Genomic DNA, 16967 nt, shown 5'->3' on the forward strand with positions numbered 1-16967 from the left:
AGCATACATCTGGAATCTGACATGTTTTTGGATGATGTCACCGAGAGGCAGCATGTAGATGAGAAATAGGAGGGGGCCAAGGATAGATCCTTGGGGGACACCAGAGGTAGCGGTGCTGGAGCGGGAAGAGAAGCCATTGCAGGCGATTCTCTGGTTACAGGTGGATAGATAAGAATGGAACCAGGTGAGGCCAGACCCACCCAGCTGGACGACAGAGGAGAGGTGTCGGAGGAAGATGGTGTGGTGAAACGTGTCAACGGCTGCAGACAGGTCAAGAAGGATGAGGAGGGATAGTTCACCACGGTCAGAATCACATAGGATGTCATTTGTGACTTTGATAAGAGCCGTTTCAGCACAGTGGCAGCAGCGGGAACCTGAGTGGAGTGATTCAAACATGGAGTTCTGGGAAAGGTGGGCACGGATTTGGGAGGTGGCAGCACATTCAAGGACTTGAGGAAAGGGAGGTTGGAGATGGGGAGGTAGTTTGCAAGAACAGAGGGGTCAAGGGTGGGTTTTGGAGGAAAGGGGTGATGACGGCAGACTTGAAGGGGCAGAGGACAGTACCGGAGAGAGAACAGTTAACAATATCAGCTAACATGGGGGCCAGGAAGGGAAGTTGGGTGTTCAGCAGTTTGGTGGGAATAGGGTCGAGGGAGCAGGAAGTGGGTCACATGGACAAGATGAGCTCGGAGAGAGAAACTAGAGAAAGATGCGAGTTTGGGGCTAGGGCTTGGGGAACCTTAGGATAAAGTTTGGCCTGGTGGGCTAGGGGGAAGGGTGGGAAGTGGCAGAGGCAGCTATGAAGTCACCAAAACCACTGCTGTTTCCTCTGATTCTTGGAAAGGATCCTGGGAGTAAGGAATGGAGGGAAGAACAACAATGGAATCAAGAGAATTTCCCTGCAGATTGCAAATTTCATAAAAGGGACAATCTCGCAAGGACACGTCTCTTCCCATTTGATGTAGGTTATACAAAATTTTTAAAAAGCTGTAGAAACACAATGCAAATTTTTATGTTACGTTTGTATTTTTAATCAGTTTAATATATTAAAACAAATAATACATGAGCAGTTCACAGCTTTCCTCCAGTAACTCAGGAGAGACACACAAAGACTAAGCACCCACTAAACTGGCTCATCTGCCACTGAAGAGAATCAAATTCAACACCTAAATGACTTACCAAAGGACAGGAGGGTCTGTTTAGAAACATCACGCACTTCATTGTCAGTCTGGCAAAGGTAGACGAGTTGATCTATACTCTCTTTGGCCTAAAGAAAACAAATGAAGTTAAAAGAAAAAGAGTCTCCAAATTCCTTATTTTTGCTACTTTTGGGGTTAAACTGATGACCAATTTTTTGCCAAGATCATTCTCTACTCTCTCAAACACTTTTGTCTAACATAGACTTTCCTGGCCCAGTCTGGGGGGTGGGGGAGAGGGGAGAAAGTGAAGAAGCTGTTCCCAAAGGGTCGCGCTGTCACTCCATCAGCCACTAGGGGGCACACGGAACAGCCGGCCTGCCCCGCCCTCAAGTGCAGCATTGTGGGAGTAAACTGGTGTCTAATTGCATATGTAATATGGCAGCACAGCTGCTCGCTCTGCCAACATCATCATTTGAATACAAGGAGGAAAAGCTGCAAATGTTGGAAATACACAGCAGCTCAGTCATCTGCAGAGCGAGTAGAAAAGACAGGTTAGAAAGTTTCGGGTGTGTCCCCGGCATCAGAACTCAAGGGAAAGATAGACTAGCGTTTTAGAAAGGTTGGAAAATTGAGCAGACTCGAGGGAAGCAAGAAGAGAACCAACAGATACACCAATCACAGACAGGGGGTTTGGTTAGACCACCTGCAAACGGCTTAATAGGAAGTAATGAAATTATATTAAAAAAGGTGATAATTTCACCCTTGGCCATTGTACTTTTTAAAAATCTCTGCATTAACTCATTGATGATCTGGTCACTCCAACCGCTCGCCTCTCTTCTGCAACCCTGTGCGTGCCCGGATGACCTGGGAGAGGGATCACAGGCTGTCCACTGATATCCAGCAGTGCCCACCGGCTGCAAGTGTAGGAGTTGCCTTAAATACAATGCAGGAGTGGTGCCCGCCTCTGCGGGCAAGTACTTGTCGAATATATTCTTCTGGTGGTGGCACTGGGATAACGATGCTGATGCCTTATTGGCCTATCAAAGGAGTCTCACTGATTATCTTTTATACCACCTGTCCCTATTGAGTAGTTTGCAGGTATTTACCCTAGTCCCTCTCTGACTGGTGCGTCTGTTGATTTTCTCCCCATCCCATCCCCTTTGTCCTCTTCAATTTTCCAACTTTTCTAAACTGCCCGTCTACCTAGGCTTTCAGTTCTGATGATAGGTACTTGCCCAAAACTCTCAACCGGTCTTCTTGTTGCAGATGCTGACTGGCCAGGTGTGTATTTCATGCATTACCTATTCCTCTTAGAATTCAAAAACATTACAAGATCCTTTCCCCAAAAAAAGGAAACTGAAAGAGGCTGAAAATAACCAGAACATTTTAGGGAGAAGATGTCTTTGTTCAGTACATCGGAATTGCTGGACAAGTAAAGACCGAGATCCATCTCGTTCACCTTCTACCATTCTGGTAGTTGCATAATACAATGATAATGGAGTTGTTGACTTATCATAGCAATCAATCTCTATGGACTAGTCTACAACAGGCCCAGACATGACGCAAGGAAACCCCCTGTGTTGGAGAGCTTTGGAAACCATAGGTCCAAAGTCACTTGTTCCTCTCAAGCCTGCAACACTTACCCAGGTCATGTCTCAAATGATTCATATACAGTACCATATCCCCAAATGTTTCATCCTCCTCATTAGTCTAATTCAGCTACGTTAAAAGGTTGCTTTATAGCTTTTGCAGTATGCAATAAGTACAAAGGGTGGTTATGTATATACATATATCTCAAAAAGTACACAGAGTTACACTTGGGAGTCTTCAGAAGCAGGTGGACTACATGTAAAAATGAAGCCAAATGAGATACAATCCCATAAATATTAAACTGTAACATTTTTGTTTTAAAAAATGTTACAAACATTGAGAACTGGGTCAGGCATGTGGAAAGTTGTTACAGTTGCACTTCAAGCCGTCCATTAAACCACCTGACATATCCGCACAGTAATTAATGATTTAGTGATGGCAACAAAATGGTTTTCAAGCACACGGAGAAGCCTTCATTTACAGCCATTTTTTTTGTTTGTTCATGGGATCTGGGCGTCGCTGGCAAAGCCAGCATTTATTGTCCATCCCTAATTGCCCTCGAGAAGGTGGTGGTGAGCCACCTTCTTGAACCACTGCAGTCCGTGTGGTGAAGGTACTCCCAAGAGTGCGGTTAGGGAGAGTTCCAGGATTTTGGCCCAGCGACGATTTCAGAGCGAGCTGAGGCAGTGTTACCACGGGTTCAAGTGTCAGGAGTGCTTTTTCCAATCATTGAACTGAAGGACTCACCTTTAGATGTGCCAGTGCCGTACACCCTACTTTTCTCAGCTGTCCGTCCTCATTCTCAAGCAGCTCCAAATAACAAACCAGGGCCTGAAAACAAATGTTCACATCAATTAGTCTGGCACACAAGACAAATCATCTTCCAGCCTTCAGATACTAGCACTGCTTCCAAATTAATGCTGATACAACGTAAACACTGATCTTTGTGACACAATGGGGCAGTGTTGAAGTCAACAGTTAAGTGCTAACAATGACCGATCAATGTAAACTCACGTGTCACTGCACCTTGGAGGAGGATCTACGATATTTACATGAAATCTTTTGAGACAATATCAAGCCAGTCAGCAGAGAATCTCTGCTTCATGTCTGGTTGGACTCCAAAACTGGGTTCAGGCTGCATTAACATTATAACTGCAGTGGAACATCAGGAACAGCAGCAGGCCATTCAGTCTCTCGAGCCTGTTCTGCCATTCCATTAGATTATGGCTGATCTGTAGCGCAACTCCATTTTCCCACCTTTGCTCCATATCTTAACAAAAATCTATCGACTTCAAGTCTTGAAAATTTCAATAGACCCAGCAACCACTGCCTTTTAGGGGAAGAGAGTTCCAGATTTCTACTATTCTTTGTGTGAAAAAGTGCTTCCTGATTGCAACCCTGGGTGGGACTGTACTCGCCTGGTTCCATTCTTATCTATCTACTCGTAACCAGAGAATCACCTGCAGTGGCTTCTCTTCCTGCTCCCGCATCACTACCCCTGGGGTCCTCCAAGGATCTATCCTTGGCCCCCTCCTATTTCTCATCTACATGTTGCCCCTTGGTGACATCATCCGAAAGCACAGCGTCAGTTTCTACATACGCTGACGACACCCAGCTCTACCTCACTACCTCTTCTCTTGACCCTGTCCCATGGTCTCTAAATTGTCCGACATCCAGTTCTGGATGAGCAGAAATTTTCTCCAATTAAATATTGGGAAGACCAAAGCCATTGTTTTCGGTCCCCGCCACAAACTCCATTCCCTAGCTACCAACTCCATCCCTCTCCCTAACATCTGTCTGAGGCTGAACCACACTATTCGCAATCTTGGTGTCATATCTGACCCTGAAATGAGCTTCCGACCACACATCCATGGCATAACTAAGACTGCCTATTTCCACCTCCATAACATCGCCCGTCTCCACCCTTGCCTCAACTCATCCGCTGCAGATACCCTCATCCATGCCTTTGTTACCTCTGGACTTGACAATTCCAATGCACTCCTGGTTGGCCTCCCACATTCCACCCTACGTAAACTTGAGGTCATCCAAAACTCGGCTGCCCGTGTCCTAACTCGCACCAAGTCCCATTCATCCATCACTCCTGTGCTCGCTGACCTACATTGTCTCCCGGTTAAGCAACGGCTCAATTTCAAAATTATCATCCTTGTTTTCAAATCCCTCCATGGCCTCGCCCCTCCCTATCTCTGTAATCTCCTCCAGCACCCCACCCCCACCCCGAGATATCTGCGCTCCTCAAATTCTGCCCTCTTGAGCATCCCTGAATATAATAACTCAACCATCGGTGGCCGTGCCTTCAGCTGCCTAGGCCCTAGGCTCTGGAATTCCCTCCCTAAACCTCTCCGCCTCTCTACCTCCCTTTCCTCCTTTAAGATGCTCCTTAAAACCTACCTCTTTGACCAAGTTTTTGGTCACCTCCCCTAATTTCTCCTTATGTGGCTCGGTGTCAAATTTTTTTTTGTCTTAATACTCCTGTGAAGCATCTTGGGACGTCTTACTACGTTAAAGGCGCTAGATAAATACAAGTTGTGGTTGTTGCAAAATTAAACCATTCCTAATTTACTAGGAGCCGCCAAGCTCCAGGCCTTTATCTCTCTCCCCTTGTACAGATACCGGAAGCAGCTGACTGGATCAGCAGAGTTTGGTGGGAGAGAAGCGAATGCATTGGCAGATCCATTGCTACCAACCTTTTCTCTGAATTTGGAGTCTTCTGCCAGATTTTTCAGCACAGAGGCAGTGGTGTTGCAGATCTTGGTGTTGTCCTCCAACAGAAGCAGGCCCATGGCTTTCAGTCCGTCTCTCTGGAGCTGGCTCCCCGAGAGATGTTTCAGAGTCTTCAGCACCACGTCCTTATCAGAGGACTGCAGATTCTGGACCAGGAATACTGCAAGAAATGGAAAGTGCAGGGGAAAAAAACCAAAACAGAAATCACAAAATATTCGTGGATGTTTCTACTCTCTCCAGAGTAAACAGACAACATGCACCATGTCAGGGCCTGACTGCTTCAGACATAAACAAATGAAGTAATTTTTTCACACCAATTACATGCCCTCCCCTCCCTTTTTTGGGTTACAGCTCCACACGCGACAGTCAGCCTTGGGTATATGACTGGAGTGGCCATTCATCATGTTTGTGTCTGAACTGGGGATGTCAGGTGGTTATTTGACATCTGAACCTAACTTTGTCCTCCCCCCACAGCATTACATGCACTCATGGTAGGAGTCTTGGTTTGCCATCGGGTGGGGGGAATCCCTTGCCGATATTTCCCTTCCGTAACCCAGAGGTGCTGTAGCCAAATGCGGTAGATGTATCCCCGAAATACATACATATTTTATATATTATATTATATATGCTTTATGTTTTTGGTGTTGTTTTAAACCTTCAATAAGCATTAAAAAACAAGCCATACTGGAACATTGTGATTTGCATAAAAAATGGAAATCATTCCAGAAAAAAAAGTAATCATATTGAGATGTCTTTCTGAGCAAATAGGTTCCTGCAGGGTCACAGTGTGCTCGCATCGGTTAACAGGACCCTGTATGAAACTGTCCGCAGGGCTGGGGATATCGGCCGGACGATGATCACACGGCAACGCCAGTCTCCGCTAATGAAGGGAATGGGCCCAGGCAGTAGAGTGCTTCTACAGGAAGGCTTCCAGTGGGCACCATACCAATTCACAGCACTCTTTATCCCTCCACTGACCTCAAGGCTGCCACCTAGTGAGCTATGCTGGCAGAGTCTTGTCTGCTGCCCAATACTGAATGCTGCGTGATACAGAGGGAAAAATACCAAGAACATAGCTCAGGTAGAAAGGCAGGAGCACGGGAAGAGAGAGGATTGTATAAAAGGAGGCTCGACTTAGGTGTCAACGTGAGGCTGCAGTTTAAGATGCCTCAAAGGCCTATCTACGATATAGAACAGTAAGAAAGTACCTTCCTGTGCCAGCTCCATGATGTAGGAAGGTAAGGAGGACACGTTCTGCTCCTCAATGTGACTCAAGTACTGGAAGATTGTCAGCAGTTCCACATGTCCACTTCGGGCACGTTTCGGCAATGTTCTGTCCAAAAACCTTTCCACTAGTTTAATAAAAACTGAAAGGGCAGATTAAATAAATGAACTGTTTCACTAAAGGAATGATTAAAGTCCACATGCAGTGTAAATACCACTGTCTGGAGCATCACCAACATTTACCAGAGTCTAAACTAAAATATGTTAAATAAATGTATTTCGGTGTGTTCATAAAGATCACTTTACATTTAAATTCAAATCATAGGGGACTTAATTTTCAGAGCATAATAAATTGTCCAAACTGCGAGTCCCATTTACTTTCTGACTTCAGCAGTACGGCACTACAGAATGTAACAGGACGTAAAACGTCTGAATCAGCGATGCATCAGACAGATTGTACAGAGCAGATCATCCTTACTTGTACCCGTGTGTTCGTGCCAATGTCCACTTACAGAGGGCTGGATCTCAGCCTGTGTGCAGAATGAAATTAGCTCTGGGGTATAAGGGGCAGTGGGAAAGGGGGGGGTGGTGGAAGAGAAAGGTGAGCTCAAGAGATGGGCAGAGCAGCTGGGCAGCTAACCTGCTTTCTCACTTCAGTACACAAAGAAACAGAGATTCCTTTTTTATTAATGGGTTCAACCTGTGTCCATTTGGTGGGGCAGAGTTCAGTATGTCTCTATAAACTATTCAGTGCTGGCCCCTCTGCAACCTGCAATTATCTACAGCAGGTTTGCAATATATTTGGAGGTTGAGCAGATTGATTGATTGCATTTCTCTGCACTGAATTTCATCTGCTAAGTGCTACACATGGCGACAAAAAAAATCCAAAAAGGGACAATTACTTAAATGAAAATAATGTGCATGGAAAACTAAAATGAAAAGCTTGATCTTAATCTTATTTATGTCTCCAGTAAAGAAGCTGCCCAGTGAACGTGGCCACTCACCTGCTTCTGCTGGGCCAGAGAAGTGCTCGTTCACTCTGCTCCCAAAACTCAAGTTCAGCTTCTGCAGAACGCGCTCGACTGTGGCGCTGTACAGGTTCGAGCTCTCGGTGCAGTGCGTCCAGAACGAAAAGACCGTTTTATCTTTCAGCAGTGGCATGACTGAAGGGAAGCAAATTACAAAAAAGGGGGGACAATATAAACACCGACTTCCTTTAGGTTATACAAGGTTTTAAACAAACAAAACAAAAAGCAGCCTGTCCTCCCAGTGAAGGTATGGGACAGATCTGCAGTGAAACACTCAGCTTCTGGAAAGCTAGTTTAGTCTTAACGGTCGCTTTTGTTTCCACCCAATAAGTCCATCTCCTGTGGATATTCCACAACCCCTATCGCCATTAGTCAAACAAAGCTCGACTGATAAAGGGCGACAGTTCACCTGCCCGAACTTGCTGATTAATTTAGGGATCAGTGCGGTTACTCAAGTTATTTTGATAGGAAAAACAGAAATGCATTTATATAGCATCTTTCACTACCATGGAAAGTCCCAAAACACTTTACAGCCAATTTGCGCACAGCAAGCTCCCACAAACAGCAATGGGACAATGACCAGATAATCTGTTTTATGTTCGTTGAGGGATAAATATTGGCCAGGACACCGGGGAGAACTCCCCTGCTCTTCTTCAAAATAGTGCCATGGGATCTGTTGCGTCCACCCGAGGCGGCAGACAGGGCCTCGATTTAACATCTCATCTGATAGATGGCATCTCCAACAGTGCAGCACTCCCTCAGTACTGCACTGCTGAGTGTCAGCCGAGATTTTTGTGCTCAAGTCTCTGGAGTGGGACTTGAACCCACAACCTCCTGACTCAAAGGCGAGAGTGCTACCAACTCAGCCATGGCTGACCAACACACGATTACCATTATACATTTTAAATTTTCCCCTTGCAATTGTGAAAGGGAATCAGATGGTGTGGAACAGGAATGGGCTTCAAAGAGCCAGTACATTACTATCGGGTGATGTTTAATTTGAGACGGCCCACTCACCCTCCTCGGCAGTGCTTATGTTTCCAGATTTGTCCTCACTCAGTCTGGAGACCACCTCTAGAACATGAGCCTCTCTCAGAAGCTTGTCCAGTGCGTAGATCTCCCGGCATCGCAGAGGTCCGTAAATACCCAGTTGCTGCAACAGGAAATATTGGTGTTGACATACAGAAAAGATACAGGTGTTAACAACACGGATTCCTCCCCAGCACAAGGCCTCTGACCGGCCAGGTACACATTATCATCCCAGTGACCAACTTTATGCTGCACTATCACCATGTTTAATAAAAGATCAGAATGAATGGACTTCACTTAATCAAAGTTGTGTAAAACAAAGATGACAACAGACGTGCATTTATGTAGCGCCTTTCATATCCTAAAGCACCTTACAGCCAATAAAGTACTTGTGAATTTTAGTCACTGTTGGAAACGCAGCAGCCAATTTGCACACAACAAGCTCCCACAAACAGCAACAAGATTGTTTATTTCAGTGATGTTGGCTTAGGGATAAATATTGGCCAGGACACCGGGAGAACTCCCCTGCTCTTCTTCGAAATGGTGCCGTGGGATCTTTTACGTCCACCTGAGAGAACAGACAGGTTCGCAGTTTAACATCGCATCTGAAAGACAGCCCCTCTGATGGTGCAACACTCCCTCAGTACTGCAATGGAGTCGCAGCCTGGCTTATGTGCTGAAGTCTTTGGAATGGAGCTTGAACCCACAACCTTCTGACTCAGTGGCGATAGTGCTGCCACTGAGCAAAGGCTGACATCCAAAGTGGAGCCAGTAGGTATCAAGGTATCAATATTTATTCCATTTTAATCGCCATTTACACAAGATTAGTGCTGGTTTAAGCCATGGGCCGGATCTTGCTGAAGCAGGGCAGCTCGTTAAGACTTTTTCCTGCACCGTTCAGCTCAAAAAATATTTGCGCCGTAACTTGCTGGAAGTGCGAGCTGATAACGGCGCATTGAGGGCAACGAGGCATCTGGGGACCTTAGTGGACGGCGGGACCAACAGGGTATCGCCTTAACCAAGGATTGAGAAAGAAACAGAGAAGGAGGGTGATTTAGAGCCCAATCAGGTAAAGAACGAGAAATAAAGAGGGAAAGAAAGATTGGATTGAGGAGAGAAAAAAAGGGTCAGACAGAAAAAAAAAAATTTAGATTTTGAAATTTTAAAATCTCTAACAATTGACTACATGCAGGAATGAGAATGAACACTTGAAATTGTTCCCATTCTGGGCCAGAGAGGTTGACTGGCATTACATTAACAATTATCACGTCGCTAAAAATGTACTTCCGCTCTTAATTGCCAGGCTTCTTTCTGTGGCGAGTTTAATAGGCAATTAAGATGCAAATCCAACAAGTTCTGGAAAATAATGGGGTGGCAAAGGGCGATATGCCATTTATGCGAAGCAAACAGCGGAGCGGCGTAAGTCAACCAGCAAGTTCTGGAGATTCGCAACACACAATGTATATCTTAATCCCCTGAACTTGCTGGCCGCTTTGTGCATTAATAACGGTGTGCATCATTGACACGCCGTTACTTATCCAGCAAGAACAAGCCCCATATTTCACTTGGATTGCCTTAATTCAGATCACCCCATGTTGGTCATTCTATACAAAGAAAAACTGTTTTGGTCATAGATCAGCCAAAAAAAGGTACTCAAATTTACGTACCGAATTGAAAATAACATTTTTCAATCCATTTCAGTTTCTGCCGCACCATATTACTCTCAGCAGATGGGGGCGTTGCAATGGGTAAAATGACTTGCGAAATAGATTTACACAGTGTCCAGTGCCATCTGCTGACAGAAGGGAGTACTACAGAACAGTTTTAAAAGGTTAAATAAAACTCCAAGTTGGAACATGCATTCGGATTTACTTGCTTAGCCCTGGCCTCCCTGAATCCAAGGGCTGTGGAGGCTCAAGTCGTTGAGTATATTCAAGGCTGAGATCAATAGATTTTTTAATATTAAGGGAATCAAGGGATATGGGGATAGTGCAGGAAAGTGGAGTTGAGGTAGGTGATCAGCCATGATCTTATTGAATAGGCTACTCTTGCTCCTATTTCTTACATTATGTTCTGTATAAGTGCAATATGATATTGCACTTATACAGAATGTTATAGTGTTATATGTTATATAACAAAGAAAGATGGATCACTTGTTTACAAATTGCAGCCAGTCCGAGTGAATGTGGACTCCACACGGCAAGCTTTACACTCTCCTCCTTTCTGGCAGGCAATTGATAAACTTCTGCTAGATTAGACAGCAGTGCTCGAGATGTCAGTTCCTAGCAGGTGCTAATTTAATGGTTCAATGCTGCATTATCTTGTGAGCACTTCCAGAGAAGAGGGAAAAAAAAGCACACCCTGGTCTCCTTTGACTTGCAAATCATTTTTAAATGAAGTACAATTTAGCCCCAGTCTTCCAGTGGAAGGCATTCATTTGCTCTACTTATTTGCGATCATAGTAAAGATCCAGGTGTCAGAAAAACAAAACTGGCACTCACTTTCTATAGAAGAAGCAACAGGGCGATCACGTGGATCAAGCCTCAAGTTTGAGGGACTTCTAACAGGCAACTGTCCCTCCTCACCAACCACCCCCCAGTGCACCCAACGGCAGCATTAAACTCCTGTAACCGTACTGCAATAACACACCGTGCACAGCCATCCTGCCTCGCAAACGCATCCTGTGCCATTTCAGTATAATGAGAAAAGAGCTGCTTTAGCGCAGAACTTTGTGAGGTATGCCCAAAGTCTCGGTAACTACCAGATAACGTGAGAATCTGACTGATGTTTACCAGTAGAAGCCTGCTGCAATTGTTCAAGTGCACGATCAGAACCTGGTCCAAGTGTTCATTCCCTGTCGTCATTGGAACTGGACTCCCTTCGGAGCCACTGCCAACTCCGGTATCCTCCGTTAGTGCTTCGCTGGGTCCCGCAGCAAGTCCACGCACACTACTGCTGTGCCTGTCGGAAGAAGCAGAAGTAAAGACACTGCAATAACTCCAGGACTGCTATACTTGCATACGCATTCAGGATGTCCATTCAGGAGATACACAGACAAACTGATCTTTCCAAATCTGTGAAATCTTCACGCAAACCTTCATAAACTGCAACAACTTGCATTGATACAGCGCTTTTAATATAGGCAAACGTCCCAAGGTACTTCACAGGAGCGCAAGATGTCAAAAACTGACACCGAGCCAAAGGAGGAGCTATTAGGACAGGTGACTAAAAGCTTGGTCAAAGAGGTAGGTTTTAAGGAGCGTCTTAAAGGAGGAAAGAGAGGTAGAGAGGCAGAGCAGTTTAGGGAGGGAATTCGAGCTTAGGGCCTAGGCAGCTGAAGGCATGGCTGTCAATTGTGGAGTGATGGGGGTGGGGGGTGCGAGGCCCCTCTTTGTAGAAAAGGGCAATATGGCGCCAACATGTGCTGCAGCCCAAGGTTTGGGGCTCTACACGAGCCATTCCTCCACGAGTCTACTTCCTGAACTTAACAATGTTCTCCTCCACAGTCCTCCTGAGTCAGTGGATCTCAGCTGGGGCAGCAGCTGTCTCAACACCATGGGATAGGGAGTGGAAAATCCCCCAGGGTTCCTGACCGGAATGGACATCAGGTGAGGGTGGATGTGTGCCTCCCATCACCCCCCTCCACACCACTGTCAAATAGCCTGCCCATACATGAATAATAGCAATTTGTACAAGTTATTAAGTGCTTATGGAACCACCCTCTTCACCTACCAACCCCCTCCCCGTAACCCAGCAAGGGGCCAACTCCGTCAGCTATTAAGGTGGGGAGTAGGAGAACATGGAGGCAAACAGCTCGAGCTCTGGCCTTGTCAGACCAGTTGACTGTTCCGATCATCAACAGAGTGTTCCACGTTGAGCAAAAAAATACAGCTGAGCCTAACCTGGGACAGCTCCCTTTGGCTCGCTTGTAATGACATGAATCCATCCTTAATGAGGTCAGACAGAGGCAGCTTGGTCACAGATCTGATCAAGAACCTAACCTGAATCATGTCCAGCTGCGGAGATTCTACACTCACACGGCCCCCCACACACACAATATAAATGTCTCAATGTTAAATGGCTCATCAACAATTCCAAGTCAGTTCACAGGACTTCACACACAGTCTACGAGAAGTGGGTCGTACCTTCCAGTCTTCTCTGCCTCGTCTTCCGAGAATTCCGAATCCTCCATGTCGGACGTGTTGAGGAAGTCGAAGCTCTCCAGTGCATGTTCTACAGTCAGGCTGATGCTCGAGGCTCTGCTCCTGTTCACACCTTGCCTCTGCTGCAAGAAGACAACACTCAATATTCAGCAAACAAAACTTTCACTACCATCTCCTGCAGTGCTGCACATTATCTGCAGTTCCATTTCTTCCCCCAATTAATTCTGCATCCTTTGTGATCCATCATGAAGGGTATTTTAAGTGGAAGTTAAAACCGCCACCAAATGTCCCACAGCCCAGCTGTTCCAGTCTCTTTAATGGGAGTCATTTCATTAAACAACCTGGCTCCAGGAAAGTGTCAGCCTACATCTAACCTTCGCTCACACTTCACAGCCGGGCTGCGGGTCCAAGGGTGAGCAAAGATCATCCCACGGGACAGAGTGGGATTGAAATCCAGGACAATTAAGGATCAATTTGGAGTCTTTTTACTCACGACTACGCGAATTGGGCTGGGAAAGAAAGAACTTTTTAAAGATCACAGAAACCCCACAGTGCAGATAGAGGCCATTTCGGCCCATCGAGCCTGCACCGACACATATCCCACCCGATCCCCGTAACCCCTACACCAACACATATCCCACCCTATCCCCGTAACCCCTACACCGACACATATCCCACCCGATCCCCGTAACCCCTACACCAACACATATCCCACCCTATCCCCGTAACCCCACGTATTTAATCCCCCTAACACTAAGGGTCAATTTATCATAGCCAATCAACCTAACCCGCACATCTTTGGACTGTGGGAGGAAACCGGAGCACCCGGAGGAAACCCACGCAAACACGGGGAGAATGTGCAAACTCCACACAGACAGTCACCCGAGGCCGGATTCGAACCCGGGGCCCTGGCGCGGTGAGGCAACAGTGCTAACCACTATGCCACCGTGTGAAATGAACATCTAACATGAACCTGTAAGACCTGATCAGGTTATGACTGAATCACCATGCTCTGTATTCACAGTCATTGTGGCATGGTCAGTGTTACAGCTGATAAAGATGCTCCAATCCTCCATGTAGACACCCCCACATAATATCACTGGAGACGGCAGCCACCTCTCACTTCCCCACAGCAGTCACGCATGATGCTGACAGTAGGTGGCGCCATAAGATTAGGCTCAGCCAATTCCATGCGAATCGCTGCAAATCGGTTTTTAAAACTGAACTTTCAGTTTTCTTCATTTAACAATTGTGGGAACTTCTCCAGCTTCCTGGATAAAATTTACTCGGTCGAAAAAAAGGGCATTTTAAACTTGAAAAATACTCCAACAGACAAGAAAAATATAGGACATAATAATGGATGGAAAATGCATCAAAATAAAACACACGGCAATGGATAACAGGGACTGGTTACATACAGAGTAGCGGATGGGTTATAGTGGATCGCAAACCAGTAATTCAAAGGGACATCATAAAACAGCAACAAGAGTGCTTTGGTGGACGGCTACCTCCTGAATCCCAAAGCTGGTTTATTGCCTGTTCCCTGCCAAATACCCAATTAAGACCATACAGATTCCACTAATGATGGGTCAATGTCTCTTGATACCAATTAAAGTACTTCCGAGCGATGTAGGACATCAATGGGATATCGGGCAGTGTGGCAGGACTCCAAAAAAATACTCGATTACTGCATAGAAAGAACCACCCGCCATCGAATCGCAGGGTTGAGGCACAGCGTGTGCTTTACAACAGCGATCTGCGGCCCACCATTAGAATTATTTTACAGCACGGAGGGGGTTTCAGATTGATGTGTTTATTGTGCCGGCAGCAGCCAATCGCCAACTGTTCACGTGCTGTGCTCAATTACTGGAGGCGCCAACACAAACCGATCAGCAACTGCCACGAAACTGCAGCAGCGTCATCGAGAAAGTGCTACATTCAAAAAATCCCGCCAAACAGAAGCAGCCTCAGAGACAGACAGAGACTCCCCACCTCTCAGTCCACTTCTCTCGCTCAATATGCAGCTTGCGCAGGTTCGGTAGCCACGTGGTTTTGGTACTGGACCAGCAGCCCAGAGGTTGGGAGTTCAAATCCAACCATGGTGTCAGTTGCGAAAGGGTGTTCAATAAATCTAGCCATTTGTAGGCACCAGAGAATGAAAGCAGCCTGACAGTCCTATAAACCCAGCTGGTTCCTTAATGTCCTCCAGTGAAGGGAACCTGGTCTGGCCTCTGTGACTCCAGTCCCACACTACGTGCTTGACGCAATGCCCTCATGTCCCAACTAGGGATGGGCAATATATACAACCTTGCCAGCCTCGCCCACGTCCCAGGAACAAATAAAAAACTAATAATAATCCCCTGCAGCATTTAACACTGAGGATCCGTTGGGATTTGACCCAAAACCTCAACATTTTGGGGTCCTAACAACCTGAACTGCAGAGAATTGGAATTTCGATTAAGGGATCAACCCAGTCAGAAATCACCTTACACTATACACTGAGGAGCTCGGGCAGATGAGAACAGGCGCTAGGCTCAAATCATGGGGTTATCCCAAAAACCCCAACAAACTTTTAAACTGTTTGTGTCCTCTTCCCACATCAGCGACTTGAGCTTGCAAACCACCTCCCACCACCACTGGCCCCTCCCATTACCCCCCACACCACCACCGGCCCCTCCCATTACCCCCCTCCCACCACCGGCCCCTCCCATTAACCCCCGGCCCCTCCCATTACCCCCCTCCCACCGCCACCAGCCCCTCCCACCACCACCAGCGGTCCCTCCCAGCATCCCCCTGGCCCACCTCATTAATGTTTGAGTACAATAAAAGTAAAATTCTGCCACAGTCACTAAAAGGCACACCTTGACAAATGACACACACTCACGTGGTTATTGGTAATCTGGCAGTAAAATGTTTGGCAGCTTTGGTTGTATTTAGGTCAGAAATCCATGTGGGCAGCCTGGGTTTGGAGCAGACCCTTCAACTCTCCTCTCGACTGGCACCAAATAGGGACTTCTGCCCATTTCTTAACTGAGCCACCGTTGTCAACGGAACATCTTGGAGTAACACGCCCCTTCGTGGTGGGGAGAAGAGAAATGAAGAGACAGGCCTCTTATGGCGTCCTGCCCCTCTGACTGGGCACAGAAAACGGTTGTCTACCTTCGAACAGTGCCGATCTGCACAGAGAGCAGCTGGGCAAGGACGGGAATGCTCCAATCTGAGTGCGTCACATGTCTGACACACCCAATCCAACCAGTCAGCCACAACTGCGGTACATGTCAGGAACTCTGCAGCCATTCCGCAGGGGACCTCGGTCATTGGAAAAGGGCAGCTTCGTTTCCTCTCCCCCTCCTCCCCCCGCCTTCATATGGCAATGGGGATGGGGAGAAATTTATAGAATAGCTGAATGTTACAAAGAAATTCCAGCAGTCAAAGTGCTAACTGGTTATACACCAGCATCTGGAGTTTCAGTTGTGACTCTGCTGCTTGTAGTTTCAGGGCATCATTCAATCTTAAAGTTCACACCCACTCACTTGAACCATAGCACTAGGACTGCAATTTCTCAGAGGCCACGACATCCCGAATATCCTTTATTGCCTCTGTAACCTCTGCACCATCTTAATTAACCACTGTCCCAATTCCTCCCACTGCACAGCATCATCAGGGCCCACAACAGACCAATGGGATCTCTCTCTTCTATCCCGAGTATACACAACTAGTACAATGTCAGGTCTGCAGGCAACTTAAGCCGACACTGCACAACCCTCTCACCAGAGAGCAGAAGAGCTGCAAATGCCAAACGGAAATCCCTTTGATGCTTTTCTGAAACTGTTTGGTGACATTTGAGCCACATGTCACTGGTGGAGGGAGGCACGCAGAGCGAGGGCAGGGAGGCTCTTTCCCCAAACATACTTGTTCCGTTTGAGGATGGGGTACAGAACATAAACCAATTGCTTCTACATGGGAGGGTGATGAAATTGGAAATTGAATCACCTTGTGACCGCACTCGTAGCAATAGCTGCCCGATCGCCTTCCGAGCTGGTGAATGATAA

General features: G+C 46.5%; 1 protein-coding gene across 8 annotated transcripts in view; it reads right to left on the minus strand.

Annotated features, from left to right (window-relative positions):
* ripor1 (RHO family interacting cell polarization regulator 1) overlaps positions 1-16967 on the minus strand; it is a 342398-nt gene that overhangs the window by 3296 nt on the left and 322135 nt on the right. For all 8 annotated transcript variants that reach the window (XM_085991336.1, XM_085991342.1, XM_085991339.1 and 5 more), the window contains 8 exons: positions 12898-13037; positions 11545-11713; positions 8741-8876; positions 7700-7858; positions 6680-6838; positions 5435-5631; positions 3477-3560; positions 1180-1267 (listed from right to left, as the gene is read on the minus strand). In XM_085991336.1, the coding sequence (XP_085847462.1) occupies positions 1180-1267; positions 3477-3560; positions 5435-5631; positions 6680-6838; positions 7700-7858; positions 8741-8876; positions 11545-11713; positions 12898-13037 (1132 nt within the window). The remainder of the gene's footprint in view (positions 1-1179; positions 1268-3476; positions 3561-5434; positions 5632-6679; positions 6839-7699; positions 7859-8740; positions 8877-11544; positions 11714-12897; positions 13038-16967) is intronic.

Source organism: Somniosus microcephalus, chromosome 6, assembly GCF_052327205.1.
Source record: "Somniosus microcephalus isolate GS21.2 chromosome 6, FLI_Smic_1.0, whole genome shotgun sequence".
Classification (NCBI taxonomy): domain Eukaryota; kingdom Metazoa; phylum Chordata; class Chondrichthyes; order Squaliformes; family Somniosidae; genus Somniosus; species Somniosus microcephalus.